General features: G+C 49.0%; 9 protein-coding genes across 9 annotated transcripts; 5 read left to right on the top strand and 4 right to left on the bottom strand.

Moving 5' to 3' along the window:
* Positions 1-4: 4 nt before the first annotated feature.
* P174DRAFT_415671 (LysM peptidoglycan-binding domain-containing protein) lies at positions 5-681 on the top strand (the record flags this gene model as incomplete). Its single annotated transcript, XM_024824432.1, has 2 exons — positions 5-354; positions 414-681. The coding sequence occupies 2 exons, from the start codon at positions 5-7 to the stop codon at positions 679-681; spliced, it is 618 nt and encodes a 205-aa protein (XP_024686480.1).
* A 99-nt stretch (positions 682-780) lies between these two features.
* On the bottom strand, positions 781-3,083 carry P174DRAFT_398368 (neutral amino acid permease). Its single transcript, XM_024823833.1, has 7 exons — positions 2,519-3,083; positions 2,438-2,451; positions 2,309-2,381; positions 1,923-2,254; positions 1,499-1,857; positions 1,251-1,448; positions 781-1,196 (listed from the first exon to the last, which is right to left on the bottom strand). Exons 1-7 carry the CDS (start codon positions 2,683-2,685, stop codon positions 966-968), a joined length of 1,374 nt encoding a protein of 457 aa, XP_024686479.1. The 5' UTR covers positions 2,686-3,083; the 3' UTR covers positions 781-965.
* Positions 3,084-4,269: 1,186 nt separating this feature from the next.
* Positions 4,270-4,554, top strand: P174DRAFT_381060 (uncharacterized protein; the record flags this gene model as incomplete). The annotated part of the gene is made up of 1 exon (XM_024823053.1): positions 4,270-4,554. One exon carries the CDS (start codon positions 4,270-4,272, stop codon positions 4,552-4,554), a length of 285 nt encoding a protein of 94 aa, XP_024686478.1.
* A 469-nt stretch (positions 4,555-5,023) lies between these two features.
* Positions 5,024-6,640, top strand: P174DRAFT_499663 (uncharacterized protein). The gene is made up of 3 exons (XM_024830917.1): positions 5,024-5,472; positions 5,591-5,776; positions 5,851-6,640. Exons 1-3 carry the CDS (start codon positions 5,319-5,321, stop codon positions 6,297-6,299), a joined length of 789 nt encoding a protein of 262 aa, XP_024686477.1. The 5' UTR covers positions 5,024-5,318; the 3' UTR covers positions 6,300-6,640.
* A 1,889-nt stretch (positions 6,641-8,529) lies between these two features.
* On the top strand, positions 8,530-10,079 carry P174DRAFT_499662 (zinc-dependent alcohol dehydrogenase; the record flags this gene model as incomplete). Its single annotated transcript, XM_024830916.1, has 5 exons — positions 8,530-8,638; positions 8,709-8,804; positions 8,878-9,105; positions 9,168-9,748; positions 9,801-10,079. The coding sequence occupies 5 exons, from the start codon at positions 8,530-8,532 to the stop codon at positions 10,077-10,079; spliced, it is 1,293 nt and encodes a 430-aa protein (XP_024686476.1).
* A 640-nt stretch (positions 10,080-10,719) lies between these two features.
* Positions 10,720-11,328, bottom strand: P174DRAFT_415667 (cupin domain-containing protein; the record flags this gene model as incomplete). The annotated part of the gene is made up of 1 exon (XM_024824431.1): positions 10,720-11,328. One exon carries the CDS (start codon positions 11,326-11,328, stop codon positions 10,720-10,722), a length of 609 nt encoding a protein of 202 aa, XP_024686475.1.
* A 1,793-nt stretch (positions 11,329-13,121) lies between these two features.
* On the bottom strand, positions 13,122-14,015 carry P174DRAFT_363530 (O-methyltransferase; the record flags this gene model as incomplete). The annotated part of the gene is made up of 2 exons (XM_024821931.1): positions 13,122-13,895; positions 13,950-14,015. 2 exons carry the CDS (start codon positions 14,013-14,015, stop codon positions 13,122-13,124), a joined length of 840 nt encoding a protein of 279 aa, XP_024686474.1.
* A 511-nt stretch (positions 14,016-14,526) lies between these two features.
* Positions 14,527-16,737, top strand: P174DRAFT_361361 (putative FAD monooxygenase; the record flags this gene model as incomplete). The annotated part of the gene is made up of 5 exons (XM_024821776.1): positions 14,527-14,579; positions 14,654-14,840; positions 14,903-15,380; positions 15,440-15,660; positions 15,727-16,737. 5 exons carry the CDS (start codon positions 14,527-14,529, stop codon positions 16,735-16,737), a joined length of 1,950 nt encoding a protein of 649 aa, XP_024686473.1.
* Positions 16,738-16,843: 106 nt separating this feature from the next.
* Positions 16,844-18,232, bottom strand: P174DRAFT_426236 (putative solid-state culture specific protein; the record flags this gene model as incomplete). Its single annotated transcript, XM_024825367.1, has 1 exon — positions 16,844-18,232. One exon carries the CDS (start codon positions 18,230-18,232, stop codon positions 16,844-16,846), a length of 1,389 nt encoding a protein of 462 aa, XP_024686472.1.
* Positions 18,233-18,310: the final 78 nt, after the last annotated feature.

The following is an 18,310-nucleotide window of genomic DNA, read 5'->3' as shown; positions in this document are numbered from 1 at the left end:
CGTTATGGCAGTACTGTCCTCACTGGCTTTTGCAGCCTTCGCTCTATCCGTGCCTCATGTGGCGCCCCGAAAGGCGTCCAACACTACTCTCTATTATACGGTTCTGGAGGGTGATAGCATCTTCAGCATTGCGGCCAAACTTGGTCGCGGAGTCTGCGATATCACGCGCGCCAATCGGATGATGGACGCGGAATACCTCTTCCTTGGGTTCTCTCTGGTCATGCCGGATGCAGTCAGCAATCCAGACAATGACACGTGCGTCTTACAAGCTCAGAACGCCACTGCAACCTGCATCTATGGTGGCCGTCTTGACTATACCACTGCCGCCAATGACACCATCAGCCGAGTCGTCTTGTATAAGTTGAGCATCACAGTGGGCTCGCCATGGACAGAAAACGCAGAGAAATATTCAGTCTGTCTTCGCCGGACGAGGTCCTGCCAGCCAACACGTATACCAATGCCCCTCAATGTATGCGCAGTGTTTGGACCATTACAGCATTCGAATTCACCTACGGCGTGTGCAAGGACCCAGAGGAAATACGGTACGACAGTTGGGCAGATCATCACGCTGAACTTCCATTAAAACTAGAGTTCAGCTGTGGGAACGGCCGCAGACGAAGCCCTGGGGCTACCCTACCCCATTATTACGCTGCCTGTTGGGTGCAGGGCGTTGGCCGGTGACCCATCATCCAACCTTTGATATCTCCATTGGAGCAGAACATGTTGGCGGACAGGAATACGATCCGCTCCTACGTGAAACTCTGGTAAATAGCAGATCTTGCAGACTGGAGAACAGGAATGATTGGTAATGTTCCCTCATGATGGTCGTATCGAAACAGATTTTACGAACTTTCCAAGGTAGATGTTAGGAGGCCAACATAGCAAGTATGAAAAATCATGGCTCTAATGCAACTGCGTGTCAAACGGACATGTCTATGTACAATTAACTATTTACAAAAAAAGACCTAAGCGTCCGTATTGGCACAGCTGAAGCTGCTGCTGCTGGTATCATTGTGGATGGCCGTGCCTGATGCATATAAGCCCAAGACACAGAGGGCCAGACCGAACAGGGCAATGGAGATGTTGAGGATGGTGAGCAGAATCTTACGAGGGCTGGCGAACCACTGCCCATAGTTCAGATGAAGCCAATAGACACCACTGAGCCCATAGCTGAACCAACTGGCGAAGAGCGCGCTCTAATCTCGGTTAGCATAGGTCTCAAAATGAACCGGGTATAGAACTTGACTTACAATCAACCCGTTCAGGTCACTGAACACGGGAATGGCCTCTGCAATGACCCAGGCGACAACCCAGCAAGTCAGACCGAGACCGATCCAGATTCCGACAGAGCGTTTGCTACGGCTGTGGATCAGATCCGACTTATGGCAAAGACGGAAATATATGTATTTGAGACCGACGTGACCATTGACCACACCCGCTCCAACAATCTAATATCAGTTAGCATGCATGCTCCGGTAGCCAAGGAAAAGAGACGCACCGTAGGAATAGCAATGCCGAAAGCGACCTTCTTCATCACAGGCCCTGCAGAGATCAGAGCCGGTGATGCTACGTCTTTGCCGACAAAGTAGTAAATCACCACGGCGGCAGTGAGATACAAGCAAATCTCGAAGGATTGAAGCATGAACAGCGACTTCTTGAAATCTTTGGGGTTTTCCATTTCGGCGATCAGGCCGAAGAAGGCAACGTGGGCGCAGTAGGCAAAAACTATGTTGGAAACAGCCTGGAATCCGGAGTAGAGAGTGGTGTCGACTGTCGCCTCGATAATGCGGCCGGGGTGATCTTGCACACCGACAGAGACCATGGTAATCATGACGGCGCCAAAAATGCTGAGGAACGCTGTAAGATACCGGATTAGTACCAAGTCACGTCCTAGTTCCAAGTGACCTCAATGGACTACTCACATGCAAACGAAATCCATGTCAACCCCTTCATGGTACGGGGGATCGAGAGGACCATGGAAATAACCGTGCCAACAACACTAAAGACGATCGAGCAGGTGCCATGCTCAGTGATAGTGTTCATCATGACCCGAAAGGTCAGGATATGGCTTCCCATGACGAAGATAAAGAATAAGAATTGACCCAGACCGAAGATTTCCCGGCCAATAGGGCCCATCAGGATCTCTCCGGCATCTCCAAGGTTCTGGATTTTAGGGTATCTCTCTCTAAATAAACCAATGTTGTATCCAGTGTAGGTTGCGAGCAGACCAAGACCGACAATCAGAATGACAGCTCTGCAAGAATGTCAGTAACGGCAATAACTCCACCATCGCTATTGGAGCACTTACGGGACAAGACCCAGAGTAGCCACAGCAGCCGGCAGGGATAGCACACCGAGCGACACGGATTCACAGATCATGACTATATCAAACAATGTTAGAGGCCGAAATGACGATCACATCGAGGAAATCTCGTACGCAAGCCACATTGCCTAGATAAATAAAAAAGCAATGGTCAGCAAAGATCCGAGCCCACTGGCGAGATTGCCCAACACATACCACCACTTCAACGTCTTATACTTGATCTCTGCAGACTCCTCGTTTCCAAAGGCATCTGCAACCTGGCCAGTCTTGAGTTGGCCCTCCTCCTCATAGTCCGAGGTGTACTTGGTCTCTTCGACTTTCTCATTCCTGTATGCGGGAGGGTTCGCGTTGATGGCCTCCATGGTGTTTCAATTCGATTAATAGCAAGGGAGGCAAGAGAGACCAGACAAAAGGCGCAACAAGCTTTAAAGACAGTGAATGCAGTTCAGGGCGGATCGTCTTGCTGATATATGACTCGACAACTAAGTTTTCATTACTCCGTATTGTGGTGCCGATCCACCCCGGTGTGAGGCGAAGTTCTCCGTCGCCCCATACTTTGGATTCTCTATACATAATGAAAATTGACCAAGACCCACCACAAAGCTTGGCTTCGGAGTTGGCCAGCAGGTCCCATTCGTCCAAAAGGTCATTGGATGGATCTTCTTCGTGCAAAAATTGGCCACCCGGACCGATATCGGGTATCCGTCGTCTATCGAGTCTGAAATGATTCTGAAATCTGGAGGAAACCGGTGACCAAGTTGGGGACTCCGCGTTTCATTTGTCAAGATTATCAATTCTGTCAGTTGCACCTCCAGGGCCCATGATTCCTTTTTTTCAACTGCTGCCTACCTGCCTTGAGCCTAAGCCTTAAATTCTTTAGAGTTTGGCCAATGTAACACTAAATCCGGATGACGGGCAGAATCCTTCGGCTCTTCCAGAAATACGACTGTAAACCTTTAGATATGGCATGATCCCATTCAACTTGCTCTGTTATGATTCACTCTTTTTACTAGGTGCTTCCTCAATCTCCATGTGTCTTCGGCATAATAAACAGAGATTTAATTACTATTTATTTCATATATGAGTACTGACAAAAGTAGTGTGTATAAATTAGTTAACCAGAGGTGATTAGAAAGCAAGTAGCAGGGTGGGAGGCAAATATATATTTACATCCACGTGACTGCGGAACATTCCGATGAGATCATGGCTATTACTGGTACTTAGGAGTTGACCAATCCAAGGCTTGGGAGCATTCTGCAATTGTTAATCCGTGTAAAAATGACCATTTAATAGGGAGAATCACTGCAGTGAGAGGAAGGGCAGCGAGAAAAGAGGAGTGCATGATGGCCTTTGAACGGCTGTCCAGGCCGGTCGACAAAATGAAGATCGGCAGAAAGGAGAGGATATGGGAGCCGGGGAAGAGCCGATAGAGGTTTGTTCTATCGGAAGAAATGACCAGACTCGCGTCTGCTGGAGCCTAGCTGACGCCTAGACTGTATATAGATCACATCTGGAAGACATTTCCTTGTTCAGGGCGGCAACTACTACACCTCCCTTCTCCTGGGGTATATGGACACAGGAATGCGAAAACCCAAAGGACCTATGCAGGAAGCGTACAAACCTAGTCAAATCAGAGTTGGTTGGCATAGATGCAGGTGGACATGACAAGCAATCTAAGCTGCGCACTCGAGAGCTTGTTGGAGTAAGCCCGTCCAGGCTTCGGCTGTGATCAGGACTTCAGATTTCGCTATATCAGCAGGCAGCTTGCCAGTTCCACACAAATAACAGCCCTTGGTGTTAGAACTAGTGCAATGCCACTAGCCTGACGCTATCACCAGTCCAGTTTAGGTAGAATATCGACTCTTGCACCCCACGGGATCGGCAAGAATATGGCGGCCAAATTTCCTCTGCGTAATCATCTTCCCAACGTTGACTAGCTTAACAGTATGTCTCACGATCAGGTCCCCCAAATCTGGACGCGACCGACTAGTCAGTATGGACAGATCACGGAGATGGCCTTGAACTCGGTGTCACTGCGGCGGAACCATCAAAATGGAGAATACGTCCTACCTCAGAGGATATTGTGCGATATATACAGAGCGGCATCTCAAAGTCGGTTTATCTTAAACGGGCTTCGAGGTGAAACAGTGGAGAGATTATCAACAGGGGCTCGGCGGATGGTAAGTGATCGTCGAAATTGCCGTTATTACCTGGTTGCTAAGGTAGCTTAGTTTATATGGGTAGATTTCATGCTCAAAGAGCTCCTCAAGCAGCGAACGAAGGAAGCATTCGGAAAGCACTAGATGAAGCACCGAACGGTTTGTCCCAGACAATTCGACACGTTCTGAAGGACATGTCAGAAAGTCTAAAGACTCCCCTCAATATGCAGAGGACCTGAATGAAATGCTCACCTGGGCTACGTGTTCCACGTCGCAGCTCAGATTGGCCGAAATGGAAAGCGTTGTCAAATGGCGCTCGGAATCTGGGGACGGCTGAATCTGGCTCGAGCAAGATCTGCGAAGGCAGTATGCTTCGCTCTTTCTCCTCAACCGGAAGGACGGCTTGACGACGACAGAACTTCAACGGAAAGCAATATATATGGGACAAGCAGATACTCACCACTCGGAGACTGGGTTCGAAGACTTGAACAATCTGCCTGGTTTCAATTCCGACCCAAAGACAACATACGTGACGCTGACGCATGCCTCGCTGGGATACTTTTTCAGGTGTGAATGGAACTGTCCGATATCTGCGGATGGGTGTCCACCGATTGGAGTCAGTTTCTATGAGGCGAAGGTAACGCTATTCAAGCGATACTATGAAATTATCTCTTGCCCGGAAGACTTCCCAAGAGGGACATTGCGACTGTACTCCTGTTCCGAGCTAGCGGTTCGGTCACCCCAGCCCTCAAGGCTATTGGTATTCATCAATGTCGCAAAGAAGACAAACAGACCATTGAAATCTATCTGGCAAGCTCCTTTTCGACCAGTGGGCGATGCCGAGACTCGTCATGTTTGCCGGTGATGTGCCTCTCCTGGAGGACATACGGGACCCCTTCATGACCTGGCTCATCGATTCCGATGTGCAGGAGGCGTTACCACCAATCGAGAAAGGGTGGTATGACTCATTTGCCTCCGGCAGTATTCGCGGTATTTTCCTCCCTGCTATTCGGTACATTACCAGGAGTTTGCTGGGGAATCCGGCCTCGACATGAATGGCCATTATATCTGCCAGTTCGTGCACCGCGTCTTGAAACCGACATCACAGGCCTATCGGAATGTTTGTTGGCCAACTCCGAACTGTCTGACTCCTTTACACACTGGTTCTCGGCGGCGGCAGCGTGCCACACGTCCAATACAGCCTACATGGTCAATGCATACACGAGTGCTGCCAAGGTTGCATTTCGCCAGGCTAAAACCACCCAGGCTGCAAAATCTGGAACTCTACAGGGGCGTATTTCTCCAGATCTATGGAGACGACTCTTCACGCGCTGCGTGGGGGTGGCAGGGAGTCATTAATACCTACAGTGGGAAGAGATCAGATGGAGAGATTACCCTTGTACTGGAGACTGCGTCTTTCTGGCGACTCACTCTTAACTCAGGCTATCGAAGTGGGCGTTGATACGGTTGAGGGCTGGAGATCCGGCGAGATGCTGGAATTACTCGTGCAGGGAAGGGCTCTCTATCTCAGTGAGATCGCAGACCCACAGGAATCTGAGAAGAATCCTCATGCAGACCGCATCGTGGCTAATTCAGAAGTTGGATTCCTCATGGGGAAATACTACAGAGCTTTTGGTCGGAACATCGAGGCGATGGCCTGCTACGCCGCACAAGTCAAGCAATGTATTCGGCTCTCGAGCGACAATGATCCGTTGAATGATGGAATGGCATTTCGGCGACTTGGGGATGTCTTCGCCGGTCTGGGGACAAGGAGTCACGATGTGGCATCAGAGTTACTCGCTCACTCAATACGATAATGACAGCAATGGCGAGGATGAGGGGTTGGTCGAACAGTCTATTATTTGCAGGGGATGTTACAGGTCCGTTGAGATCAGCAATATCTCGATTTGCCGATATTGTCACAACATTATACTCTGTGTGACGTGTTTGCCACTGGGGAGGAGCGAGGTATTGCTGTCAATATCTGCCGTCAAAAGCATGGATCCTGCTTCCTCCCTACCAGAGAGCCTTAAGGCAGCATGGTGAAGGACAGAACGATATGGTGTTTGTGGAGGATCATTGGATCAGGCTCGACGAGCTCAAATATCGATAGATGCTGAAATGGGGCATCAAATAAAGAGAGTGATCCCTAGTACGCATTATGTTACTCTATACGGCCTTGTTAATGAAAGGTTGAGTGAAGCTAGCTTGCTGCAATGGCATTCGTCTAGTATGGGGAATATCAAGCTATTCAGACATGAGAAGCGTTAGAACGCAGGAAGTCCCAGTATTCGTTAGCTGACTCGTTCAGCCCATTTTGCCATTCGAAGAATTTTGCACGAACCTAATACCTTGACGTTGCTGTCATCCACGCCATCACCCTCAAGATATTGTCTGTAAGGTACAGCCGCATCCTTATGAATCCATTCTTGCCAGATTCCACCCCGATCAAAAGGAGGAATCATTCACTCTCCAGTTGTCCGCAGAATGTTTGTAGATGTTGTATTCGCATTGGTCCCTTTAGGATTGAGAATCCGTCCCGTGGGTGGGGGAGAGGAGGGAGGGCGCTGCTTTGTCTCCGCTATAGAAGCATCCGACTCGATTCTCGTGGAAAAAGACATTGACCAGAAATGTAGGAATGCCCAGATAAACGTAAGTGTTGGTAATCTATTAGAAAGGGTGCTCTTTACCGTCGACGACAGCGTGTTTGGCGATAGTTCAAAGGTCCAGCGAGGCTTTTGGTTGTTCTTACACTATATAACCCTCTGTGGACTCTGAGGTCAGAAGAGTCCCATCCAGGGTTCCGATTGCACCTTCGTAGATGCCGGGTGGGGTTTTTGGCCGGCAGTGAGAACGGGCATTGACCTGTAAAAGCTGTGATACTATGTCCAGAAGTCTTTATTGGTGGCTCTGACTGCGCTGATCATCGTGGCATACACTGCAGTTGTTCCAGGACAGACCTGAAGAGTGATATTCAGTGGAACGGCAACAGGAGTATGCGAATGTACCATTGTCTTGGTGTAGAGGAATGTTGTATGTGCAACGATGACATGTTTGGCTGTACCGATTGGCCTCAGATGACTGCCAGGTGGGTTGGGTTGGGTTCTGCTGGTCTGCACCATATTATCTATTGAGTAAGCTAAAATAAGCTTAACTGGGGTGGGAAGACGCATTCCACGAGGATAACATAAAAACTACTGCGGATATATGCGTATATCTATCTACCTACCATCATACAGAATATCCAGTTCCTTTCTTCTTTAGACATTGCTGATGTCCTCTACTTGTCTCTCTTCACTGTCTCAAAACACACAGCCTCGAACGGGTCGAGGTCTCAGTTGGCCAGATAGGAACTCGACTCATCCATTATCAAACTATGGTCACCTAAATATGCAATAAAACATAATGACCGGAGAATTTGGGTGCGACAAGTTGTGATGGTTAAGATTTGTCACAATGACAGATTGGCTGCAAATGGGATTGCCAATGGTCTACATCATCAGAGTACGCAACACTCAGTTAGCTCTAACATCACAGGTGTCCAAAGTAACTGTTAAATAATCCGACATTCGAAGCAAATAAAATTAGTTCTACTATAGGGACATCGATTCCACTGTTTGACATGTGTAATAAATTCCATTGCTCAGGAACTTGTCAAGCCTAAAACCGCCAACCAAAAAAGGCATCCAGGCAACCATTCCAGGCGTAGTAGAAATAGTAGTGTAATGATGCGTTCAACAGAACTTCTTATGAGCAAATAATTATTCAGTCGCTCCTAACCGGTCTAGAACCAAGTTGTGGCCAAGCGCCTCGGTATATCTTCGAGTCCTTATGACTTGGATGACATCAAGGCGATCATCCCAACTCAGGTTTGGCCGAGATATAAACCCGGTGATGTAGACATAGTGTCAGGGACGCTTAAGACAAGATAATTAATACAGTCCGCTCATTCCGATCGATCTTCACACAGAGCTCAGCTGAACAAACTTGACTAGCGACACAAGGAAGGAGGAAAGCGACTAAATCAGTTCTCAGTGGAAATACACAATGTCCACCTCGATCACCGGACATGTCAGCAACTACGGGGAGAAATACGGCGACCCAAGCCAAACAATGAAAGCCCTGACATGGCAAGGCAACCGTACAGTTAAAGTCGGTAAGCGATCTTTATTGCACCTCAAGCATCTCAAATAATTCGAGCCTCCTGCTTATATGGTGTGTCATAGTTGAGACGGCCACCCCGAAGATCATTGATCCAGGCGATGCCATAGTTAAGGTCACAGGCAGCACTATTTGTGGGAGTGATCTACACCTGTACCACGGTATGCCATGACTCTGCATGAGATAATAAGCTGTCACTAGATCTGCTGACACGCTGCCATTTTCGACATGCAGGGGCCATCCCAGAGCTGCAGAAAGGTGATATCCTCGGCCATGAGTTCTGCGGCATCGTCGTCACTGTGGGCCCGGGAGTCCAGAAGGTTAAAGTGGGCGATCGCGTTGTGTCATCATTCCAAATTGCCTGTGGACAGTGTTATTACTGCAAGCAGGGGTTGTCCACAATGTGTGAGCGGACGAATACAGGCGAGAGTGCTACTAAGCTGTATGGACAACGAACATCCGGTGGGTTTCCTAAAACAACCATGGTGATCTCGGTGAGGTTACTATGCTAAACGCTGTCTTAGGCTTCTTTGGATACTCCCACTTCACAGGCGGCTTTGCCGGTGGGCAGTCGGAATTTGTTCGCGTCCCTTATGGTGACGTGAACCTCCTTCATCTGCCTGATGACGTTCCTGATGAAAAAGGACTCTATCTTTCTGATGTCTTGGGAACGTCTTGGAATGCCGTTGTTGACACTGGGGTTAAGGAAGGTAACACTGTGGCAATCTGGGGAGCTGGCCCAGTTGGACAAATGGCGGCTGAATACAGCTTCTTCCATGGTGCTAAGCGGGTTATTCTTATTGACGGCGGCCAGGGAAAATGGCGACTAGACTTTATCAGAAAAATCCTGCCCAAGCTGGAGACAATTGATTTTACAAACCTCCCAAGGGGTGAATCAGTTCCCTCGACACTAAAGAAAATGTGCGACGGCCATGGACCTGATGTGGCAATTGAGTGCGCTGCTGGTGAGTATGAAAAAAGCTGGGCCCATTACTTTCAGAGATTACTCGGCATGGAAACGGATACATCCGAACTGGTCAATGAAATGCTTATGTCTGTCCGTGGGTTTGGACACTGTGGTATCACAGGCGTATATGCTGGTTATGTATGTGGTACCTTTTCTACAGTGAAACAAGTCCACTGACGTTGCAATGCAGTGTAATCACTTCAACATCGGTGCCTTAATGGAGTGTGGGATCAAGCTTCATGGCAATGGACAAGCTCCTGTGCAAAAATACTGGAAAGAGCTGTTGAGGTATATTCAAGAGGACAAGATCCACCCCTTGGATATGGTCACCCACCGGTTCAAGCTCGAGGACATGGAGAAAGTCTATGATTTATTTGATAAGCGCGAACCGGGTATGCAGAAGGTTTTCATACAGACAAAATTTTCCGCATCTCCATCCCCAGGATCACCCCCACTAACAGTGCTTTGAGTTTTACTTTATTAAAATTATACTAGCAAGTCTGGATGTTTCACATGGGGTTTACACATCCGAAAAGTCATACACTCAAACAGTCAAACTACACAGCCGTGGAAATATTTCTATTCAAGTCATTGGAATAAAATCAAGATTGTTAAAACAGTCATCCTTGACTGAGGGAGCGGGGCCAACAATATCTCGCTCTTCTCTTTCTCATAATGAAAATGACGTCTCCGACAAAAGCTCTGTGGGGAGGGCCCAAGGCATACGACTCTTGCTATATGATGCTAATATACCAAGAGCAAAGAATTTCATTGTATGTAATTGACGCAATGTGATGATACTGACTCCTGGACCAGTGACCAATCCTCTACCGCATTCCTTGAACTACTCTTTTGAATCCCTGGCAGAAGCAATGTATATTCCGAGACCAGCCCAATTCAGAGGAATTAGTACCCTTTAAGAGACACACTGGCATGATAATTTGTGTATTGAGTATAGAGAGTGGTGGAAGCATGATCATTGAGAGCCCATAAAATACACTGTGATTAGTCTAGAGTGACTACTGCCAACAGGCCGCGAAAAGGCTGCAAAGTCTTCGAAAGTCAGTGACAAAATAATTGGCAGCAAGATTCACCCCCCGCTGCATGATTCAAGTCTGTTTCAAAGACAGAGTCAAGTCCATATCAATGAGTCCGCGTTCCACTTGCACCTTTTCCATGGGCAGAAACACAAAGAAGATACGCAGAACGCCAGAATTGTCACTTTTTTCAGTCACATTCCGCCAGGAATGAGCGGTACCTCGCTGAACAATTACATCGCCCTTTTTCAATATTTTTTTCTCGCCAGAATCAAGAACTAGTTCTGTAGTGCCGTCTATTATAACCGTATAGTCGAGAGTTGTTGTTCGGTGCATCGGGACCGCTGAGCCCGGTGGTACCTCGATGACGGTGCAGGATGTGCCGTTGGGCGGAGGCAAAGGTGATGGCCTTGAGAGCTGGGACTGATATTGCTTAATGTCGAGATCGGCTTTGGAGTCCGGGTTTGTAGAACTTGGGGGCGAGAGCCCTTTCACAGGGAATACATTTGTATTGTAGGCCAGAACATAGTCTGTCGCTGGTGGCTTGCCCGGGGGAACAGGGAATCCAGTGCATGATACCTGTTCACTAATTGCACTGCTGAAGACAGCTTTGCCGCTTTTAGGATCATGGGCTGTTATGATGCGACGAAGCGGCTTCGGCTGTCTTTGTCCGGCTGACATGATTAAAGCCAAGATCAATAAGAGGGTTTATAGTAGAGTATCATTCAAGAATGTCTTACACTAAGACTGGGGTGTATTCCATAATTAATCCAAGCTTTTGATACTTATATTATCAAGTTCATGACATATACCATATGACTCAAATGGTAGGTCATTGTACAGTTAATAACTTTCAATGACAGTTCCGGGACGGAACTATGCGTAAGGTTAGGATTAATGAACCACCAAGGTTTATCATACCTAAGGAAGCTTTTCCTACAGAGTAGTCATAGCCACCCTGTCATCTTAAGGTCATCATAGTCCCAAACAAAATTTTAACTCATGTGCATGTCATGGCTGAGGATGTGTCAATTATAATGTCTGTCTCACGAGGCCGAAGTCAACATTTATGCACGACGCCTAGTATCTCGTCAATCGTGACCCATACAGTAGGGCATTGGAAAGATAACTCAATGCCGTGGGTTATATATATGGTAACTGGGCATGATTCGAGCATGTAGAGGTCTTTCGCCCAGTGGCGATCGCGGCCCACATACTGTTCACATTAGCAGTACTCCGTAGAGCAGTAGTAGCTCTCTTAAGCACATGGAGGAGCGAAGGCCGTCACTTGCCATATGCTAGACTGGCTGCAGTTAAGTTGTGAATATTCATTCACATCTGGGGCACGTGCACATACATAAAGTCCGAGTTTTCTATCAATTTCTTTCTATATTTCGACTTTCACTGCTGGTGGTAAAGTTGAGGTTTGTTCATATGGCTGTCCACGACAAAGAGCGCATGTCCCATATGGAGGATGTCGAGGTGTCGTGTACCCTTGGAAGACCACGTTTCGAATCTGAAGTTGGACGCAAATGGCCTCCCCCTGGAACCCCAGCCGAATGACCCCAAGGACAATCCTCTTGTAAGGAAAATTCCCACCTGATTCCATATTGGGAGCGCAAGAAACTAATGGTTCATAGTCTTAGAACTGGCCAATTGGTACAAGTACCATGTGCTGTTTCTTCTCTGTATCCTGGCATTCATTGTCCAGTGCGGGTGACCCTACGCACGATATAACAGTCCTGTTCCCATTACTGAATCCCAGGGTGTCTTAGTCAGCGCTGGGATAATTCCTCCTGTGTTTGGTCCCATTGCTGCTGAGTACAAGGTCGAGAAGCAAAAGGCGAGCTACCTTGCGACTTGGTATACCCTTATGGGTGGCCTGACCCCGTTGCTGCTGACCCCGTATGTCCACATGTATGGGAGACGGCCGGCTTATCTTGTATGTTATGTTTTGAAGACCCAGATTTTTGACATAGAAGGTTGACACAGAGCGTTGTAGATTTTACTCTGGTTGCTATTAACGAAAATATCCGATTGTGGATGTGGACTTCCGAGTTCAGGAAACCTTGCAGTCGCCTGTATTCAGTATAGGACCCGTATACTCCAACGCACGACAAGTGTTACTAGGATCTGTCTTCCATATATTATCGCCTGGGCCATGTAAAGCGCTTTGAAGAATATAACGTCTAGCATATTTGGACAGAGATATCTGACATAGACGAAGGAAGTCGCCGTCCTAGAACGGGCACATGAACAAATCGAGGTTTTGGACGGTATCAATACAGCCCACACATTTGGACAAGGTGGCAGTCACTTTTGCAGAGCTAGCTGGTACCAATGGTGCTATTAAAGTGTACGGTAATCAAATGCCAAACTAGAATCCCCTTTATCAAAGGTCTCCGCCCCAGCCGCTCAATTCATGTCTACCAAGTCCACACACCGCGATATCTCGACGGCATCCTTAGATTCCATCAGCCTGCTTTTCGAAACTGCAATAAACGGGGGTAATAAAAACTCACCATGTGCCCTGTCGGCTCCAATCCTTCAAGCAGAACAGTCTGATATACCAAGTACGGATTTCCCAACGAGATGCCCCCGTCAGACAGACATCCCACAAACGGCATATACGCCTCCATCTTTGTCGCGGTATCAGCCCTCACATAGTCCGAATACGTCGGATTGCCTGGTCTCTTCATATCGTCTGCAACGACAATTGACCCAGGCGCAACGATGCCCAACTCTTCGGCTAATTTCAGATCATTCAAATACGAGATCTTCGAGTGATCCAAGAACAACATATCCCACTTCTTCGAGCTGGCTCCCTGGTTCGAAGTGCCCGCCGCAAGACGTTGCAGAGACGTCCGACACCGACCCTCCCGAATCTCAACGACATCACTGAGACCGGCAACATCAACCAAGGCGCGCGCAACAGATGCGAACTTCGGGTTCATTTCAAGACTGACGTAGCGAGGGGCCGAAACGCCCGTGTTGCGCATTGCGCTGCCGAACATGATGGCCGAGTAGCCGATGTAGCCGCCGATTTCGAGAATGGAGCTGGGCCGCTCGGTGGCAATAATGTCGGTGATGATGCTGCCTTTGTATGGGCCCACATTCATCAAGAAGTCCTTGGTGCGGGCAAACTCGTCGATGGCGGCGAGTACAGCCTCCGGCGAGTTGCGGATGGCGGAGAGTTGGGGATGAGTAGTTATGAAGTCGAGGAGCTGGTTTTCCCGGCCGTCATTGCACTAGTCGGATCATTTAGTTCACAGTATATCTGAGCTTGGCAGGGAGTCCCTTACGAAGACAGTTTCTTCAGGCTTGTAGAACCCTTGCGATATGGATGTGTTTGTGGTTAGGGTGGCCATTATGAATAGTTACGTGGTTGATGGAAAGATGATAAGAACACAAAAGTCAATTCAGGAAAACAATTGCTGGCATCTGGAAGAATAGTTCGCAGATGATGACATGCGTCTCCCTAATAAATAGTTAGCAAGAAGTAGCTCTGCAGTGGGAGGATAAGTATGGAAACACTTCTGCGCCCGGATCATGACGCCATCAACTTAGGGCTTTGAATGTAACGCGGCCCCACCCAACTCATTTTATCCGCGATTACCTAGGATTCCCTAAACCACTTCGTCGCCAACCGGTATGTCCCAACAGTGCTTCTGAATGCGGAAATTTGGCAGTCTCGATTGGGCCATAAAAATGAAAATGTGTTTGATCATGACGCAGACCAGACTAGCCGGACCATGGGGCCCCCTTTTCCTCACCGCGCGTCTGTACTAATATGTACTCAATTGCATTCTGGTTGCTCGCCAAAAACATACGTCTACATTCTCTGGTTCCCTAAACACCCCTGAAATTGATCACGCCGCCATGGGCCATACAGTCCGGACCGACATCTTGATCGTCGGGGCTGGTCCGTCCGGGTATGTTGCTCTATCAACTTCCTCCTTCGTTTCCGAAACTAAATAAATGACGGCGACTAATTGCCGGTGAAAAGGTTGATAGCCGCCGCCTGGATGGCCCAGATGGGCGTGAACACCATAATAATTGATCAGAAGTCGCATCAGACGCGATGCGGTCGAGCGGACGGACTGGAGAGTCGAACGCTAGAAATCCTCGACAGTTTCGGCCTCGCGGATAAAGTCTGGGCTCAAGCAAACCACACCGTGGAGATTGCACTATGGGTACGACCGTCCACGTTGTCTTCGATAGCAATTCCACTAACTCAACCTCCTGTCGTGTCCAGGGCGCCACAGCCGATGGTAAGCTGCAAAGGCAGAGTGTCACCACGAATTCCAAGCCCGGATGGTCCCGGTTCCATGAGTCCACGCTCAGCCAGGGTCGAATAGAAGAATATCTCATGGAATATGTGCGGGCTCGAAAGCACGTCGAAGTGAAGCGGGAGACAATCCCCACTTCGTTCGAGATCGACTACATGATGATCGACGACCATGATGCGTTTCCGATCCGCGTCAATCTGGAGAATGTGTCATCCAACCCAAAGACTCCGTTTGATGGCGTGGGTACTCCGAGCAGTGAGCTCAGCGAGGCTCAATCGGATGACTCCGGATACGTAGGAATAGGGACAATGGTCGAAGCCAAGTACATTCTGGGCTGCGATGGAGCTCATAGCTGGCTCAGGAAGCAGCTCGGGTTGAGATTTGAGGGAGAAAGCTACGACGATTCTTGGGGTGTTCTGGATATTATCCCCTTGACGAATTTTCGTAAGCTCAGCCGGATCAAGTATCGCCATCGACATTGCTAATCCAAGCTGGTCATCCAGCCGACATCCGGAAACGTTTTATTATCAAGTCAAATCATGGGACTCTCATGATGATTCCACGGGAAAGAAAGCTGGTGCGCGTTTATGTCGAGCTTCCACCCAAAGCAGCCGACAGGTATCGTGCAGAACGCAACGCAGACATCCTCATGGAGCAGGTCGCAACTATCATGCAGCCGTATACCATGAGAACAAGTCACATTGAATGGTCAACGATATATACCGTCAGCTCACCCCTTCTTTTGCTCCTTTGACGCTGTACCTGAACCACCTCAGTTAACAACAACCAGGTCGGCCAACGCATCTGCCGAAAAATTGGTCTATATAACCGCATATTCCTTGCCGGAGACGCCATCCACACGCATTCTCCGAAAGCAGGACAAGGGATGAACGTCAGCATGCAAGACACGTTTAATCTCGGCTGGAAAATCGCGTCAGTCATCAAGGGTGTATTGCACCCACGTGTCCTCGAGACGTACCAACAAGAACGGCTGCCCGTTGCCGAAAGACTGATTGCACTAGACCAGCGGATCTGCCGAGGAATGTGCAGCCAGCGGAACGGGCATCCGGAGGCCCAACATGGCGGCTTCGACGAGGACCACAGGCGGGCGCTCGAGGAGGAGAATTCCTCAATGTCGGGACTCGCTGTGATCTACGAGCCTAATTCTCTCGTTACAGCAACAGTTTGTGATGCGCCTTTGCCCAAAGGCGTGGCCTCCTGCAGCAGCAGACCATCTGTGGCCCGGAATCTTCGAGTCGGCGCGCGCATTCCTAGCGTGCTGATCCTTAACCAAAGCGACTCGCAAGCATGCCATCTGCAGCAGATCCTCCCCAGTACGGGACAATGGAATCTGATCGTTTTTGGAGGTGACATTGCGGGAGCGGATCAGAAGCACCGCGTCGAAGACCTCGCAAATGCCCTCAATTCCCCGGATTCAGCTTTCGAGAAGTTGAATGACCCGGTCTCCGTGGCGCGGCGCGGGTTTCCGGCTCTCGGGGTGTATCTCATTCACTGTGCGGATAGACTTAGCATCGAGCTGAACGACCTGCCGATGGTCTTCCGTCCTTGGACAAAAGACGGTGTAGACTATGGCAGGGTTTGGGCTGATGGTGAAGCTTACCATCATGCCGGCGGAGGGAGGCTGTACTCGTCTTTTGGTATTGGGGACAAGGGGTGCATGGCTTTGCTGCGGCCTGATCAGCATCTGGCTTTTCTTTCGGATATTGATGATGTAGAGAGTTTAGAACAGTTTCTGCGGTCGATCATGCCTGAAGCGACGCAGAAGCTTGTGACTTTATAATGCAGCCGGAAATATAGTAATAGAAGCTGTATATAGGGGTCATTTACCTCAGATTTGGAGCAGGAATCGGATGAGCATGAAAGGAGCAATGTTGAATTCACACAAACTAATTCTGTAGACCAACAGCCCTAACCCGCTCAAGGTACTCCTGCAAACTATCATAATCTCTCGCCCCAATAGTAATCGCAGCATAGCTTTTTGACCGTGACTCGTTATGTACCCAGCCACTAACAATCAAACTGCCTTGTCGAATTTCCTCCGAAAAGACTTCCTCGAATGCATCTCGCGTACAAAAGAAATCCCCGCTAGTCATAGCAGCCTCGAACAGCCCACGCCGAGTGAAATGCCCCGTGAGAGGCCCTAGATTAAAAGTACCAGTAACCCGAACATTCAGATCAATAACCAACTGCTCCCCGCTGTGTTGATCGATGACAATATCCACGCCCGCCGGGCCATGATACCCTTTGCGATGCAAGAACGCAGCCACTTTGCCCATGAGCGCGCAAAACGTCTTTCGAAACCCTGCCTGCTGCCGGTACGAGATGCGCCCGCCGATCCAATGCGAGTGGTCATCGAATAGTTGCTCACAGCAGGCAATGAATATGGGTTGGCCGGTCTTGGTGACGAACAATGATAGAGCCACCACCGGTCCGTCAACAAAGTCTTGCAAGACCAACGAGCAGGGATGAAGATGCCGGTTCGTTTGGTTAAGTTGTCGTAGCATGGTCCCTAACTGGGTTGTGAGCATGGCTTTTATCCGCGTTCGGTCGGTTTCGGAGGTCACGGCAAAGGTGCCCATCCCTGAAATCGACTGGGGTAATTTGACCATGAAAGGGATCTGACGTTGCCCAATTGACTCAGTCATCCGTGCAGTCTCTATGGCAAGTAGACTGGGATCCTCGTGGTTGACAAGAATGGTGTCAATGACCCGAGACGGCGGCGTTGGTAATCCCGACAGAGCCAGCCCACGTTTTGACAGGATCTCATAGTGAGTTTCCGGACAGGTAAGGTGTGGTAAATGCGACAGGCAGTCGGTGGGCACTAGGACGGCGATCCTCGCGTCCAAGTCTAACTCTATACTGTCCGGGTTGTTTGCAAAACTGACGATTGGCCGCTGGTCGGGCTGTAGCTGGGCGAACGTTTGGTAGATATCAAGATGGTGGGCGGGCGCAGAATCCGTACCTTGAGGACCCCCTTCGCTTTCGTTGTCCAATCTCCTTTGTGCAATAACGTCCAGGATAACCAGAGGCATCCTGCCGGCTGAGAACGCGTATCGCTGTGGTACCAGGTTGGCGGCCATCGTCAAGGACGACGTGGCGTCTTCATCCTCTTCTTCCACTTTGTACCCGTAGGTAAACTTGGCCGATGTACCCTCATGGTTGTGCCCGAACTGTAACGGGTAGTAGATCAGGACAGTGTTCAGGCCATCTTCCGAATCGGCTGTGTAGAGATCGTGGAGGGTATAATCGAGGATGATCGGCGATGGGGTATTCATTTTAGTAACTCATATCGATGTAACAGATTTGCAGCAATATTGAGCCTAGAGAGAAGAGAAAGCGTCGGGGTTGACGCT

The sequence above is a fragment of the Aspergillus novofumigatus genome, assembly GCF_002847465.1.
Source record: "Aspergillus novofumigatus IBT 16806 chromosome Unknown P174scaffold_1, whole genome shotgun sequence".
In the NCBI taxonomy this organism is placed as follows: domain Eukaryota; kingdom Fungi; phylum Ascomycota; class Eurotiomycetes; order Eurotiales; family Aspergillaceae; genus Aspergillus; species Aspergillus novofumigatus.
The sequence above is the reverse complement of the archived record's forward strand: the minus strand, read 5'-3'. Positions and strand labels throughout refer to the sequence as shown.

Coding starts and splice junctions, on each gene's coding strand:
- P174DRAFT_499663 (XM_024830917.1), top strand. CDS start 5,319: ATGCCGAGACTCGTCATGTTTGCCGGTGATGTGCCTCTCCTGGAGGAC. Junction 5,473..5,590: donor TGCCTCCGGCAGTATTCGCG/GTATTTTCCTCC, acceptor CCGACATCACAG/GCCTATCGGAATGTTTGTTG. Junction 5,777..5,850: donor ATCTGGAACTCTACAGGGGC/GTATTTCTCCAG, acceptor TAATACCTACAG/TGGGAAGAGATCAGATGGAG.
- P174DRAFT_398368 (XM_024823833.1), bottom strand. CDS start 2,685: ATGGAGGCCATCAACGCGAACCCTCCCGCATACAGGAATGAGAAAGTC. Junction 1,449..1,498: donor TCGGCATTGCTATTCCTACG/GTGCGTCTCTTT, acceptor AACTGATATTAG/ATTGTTGGAGCGGGTGTGGT. Junction 1,197..1,250: donor GTGACCTGAACGGGTTGATT/GTAAGTCAAGTT, acceptor AACCGAGATTAG/AGCGCGCTCTTCGCCAGTTG.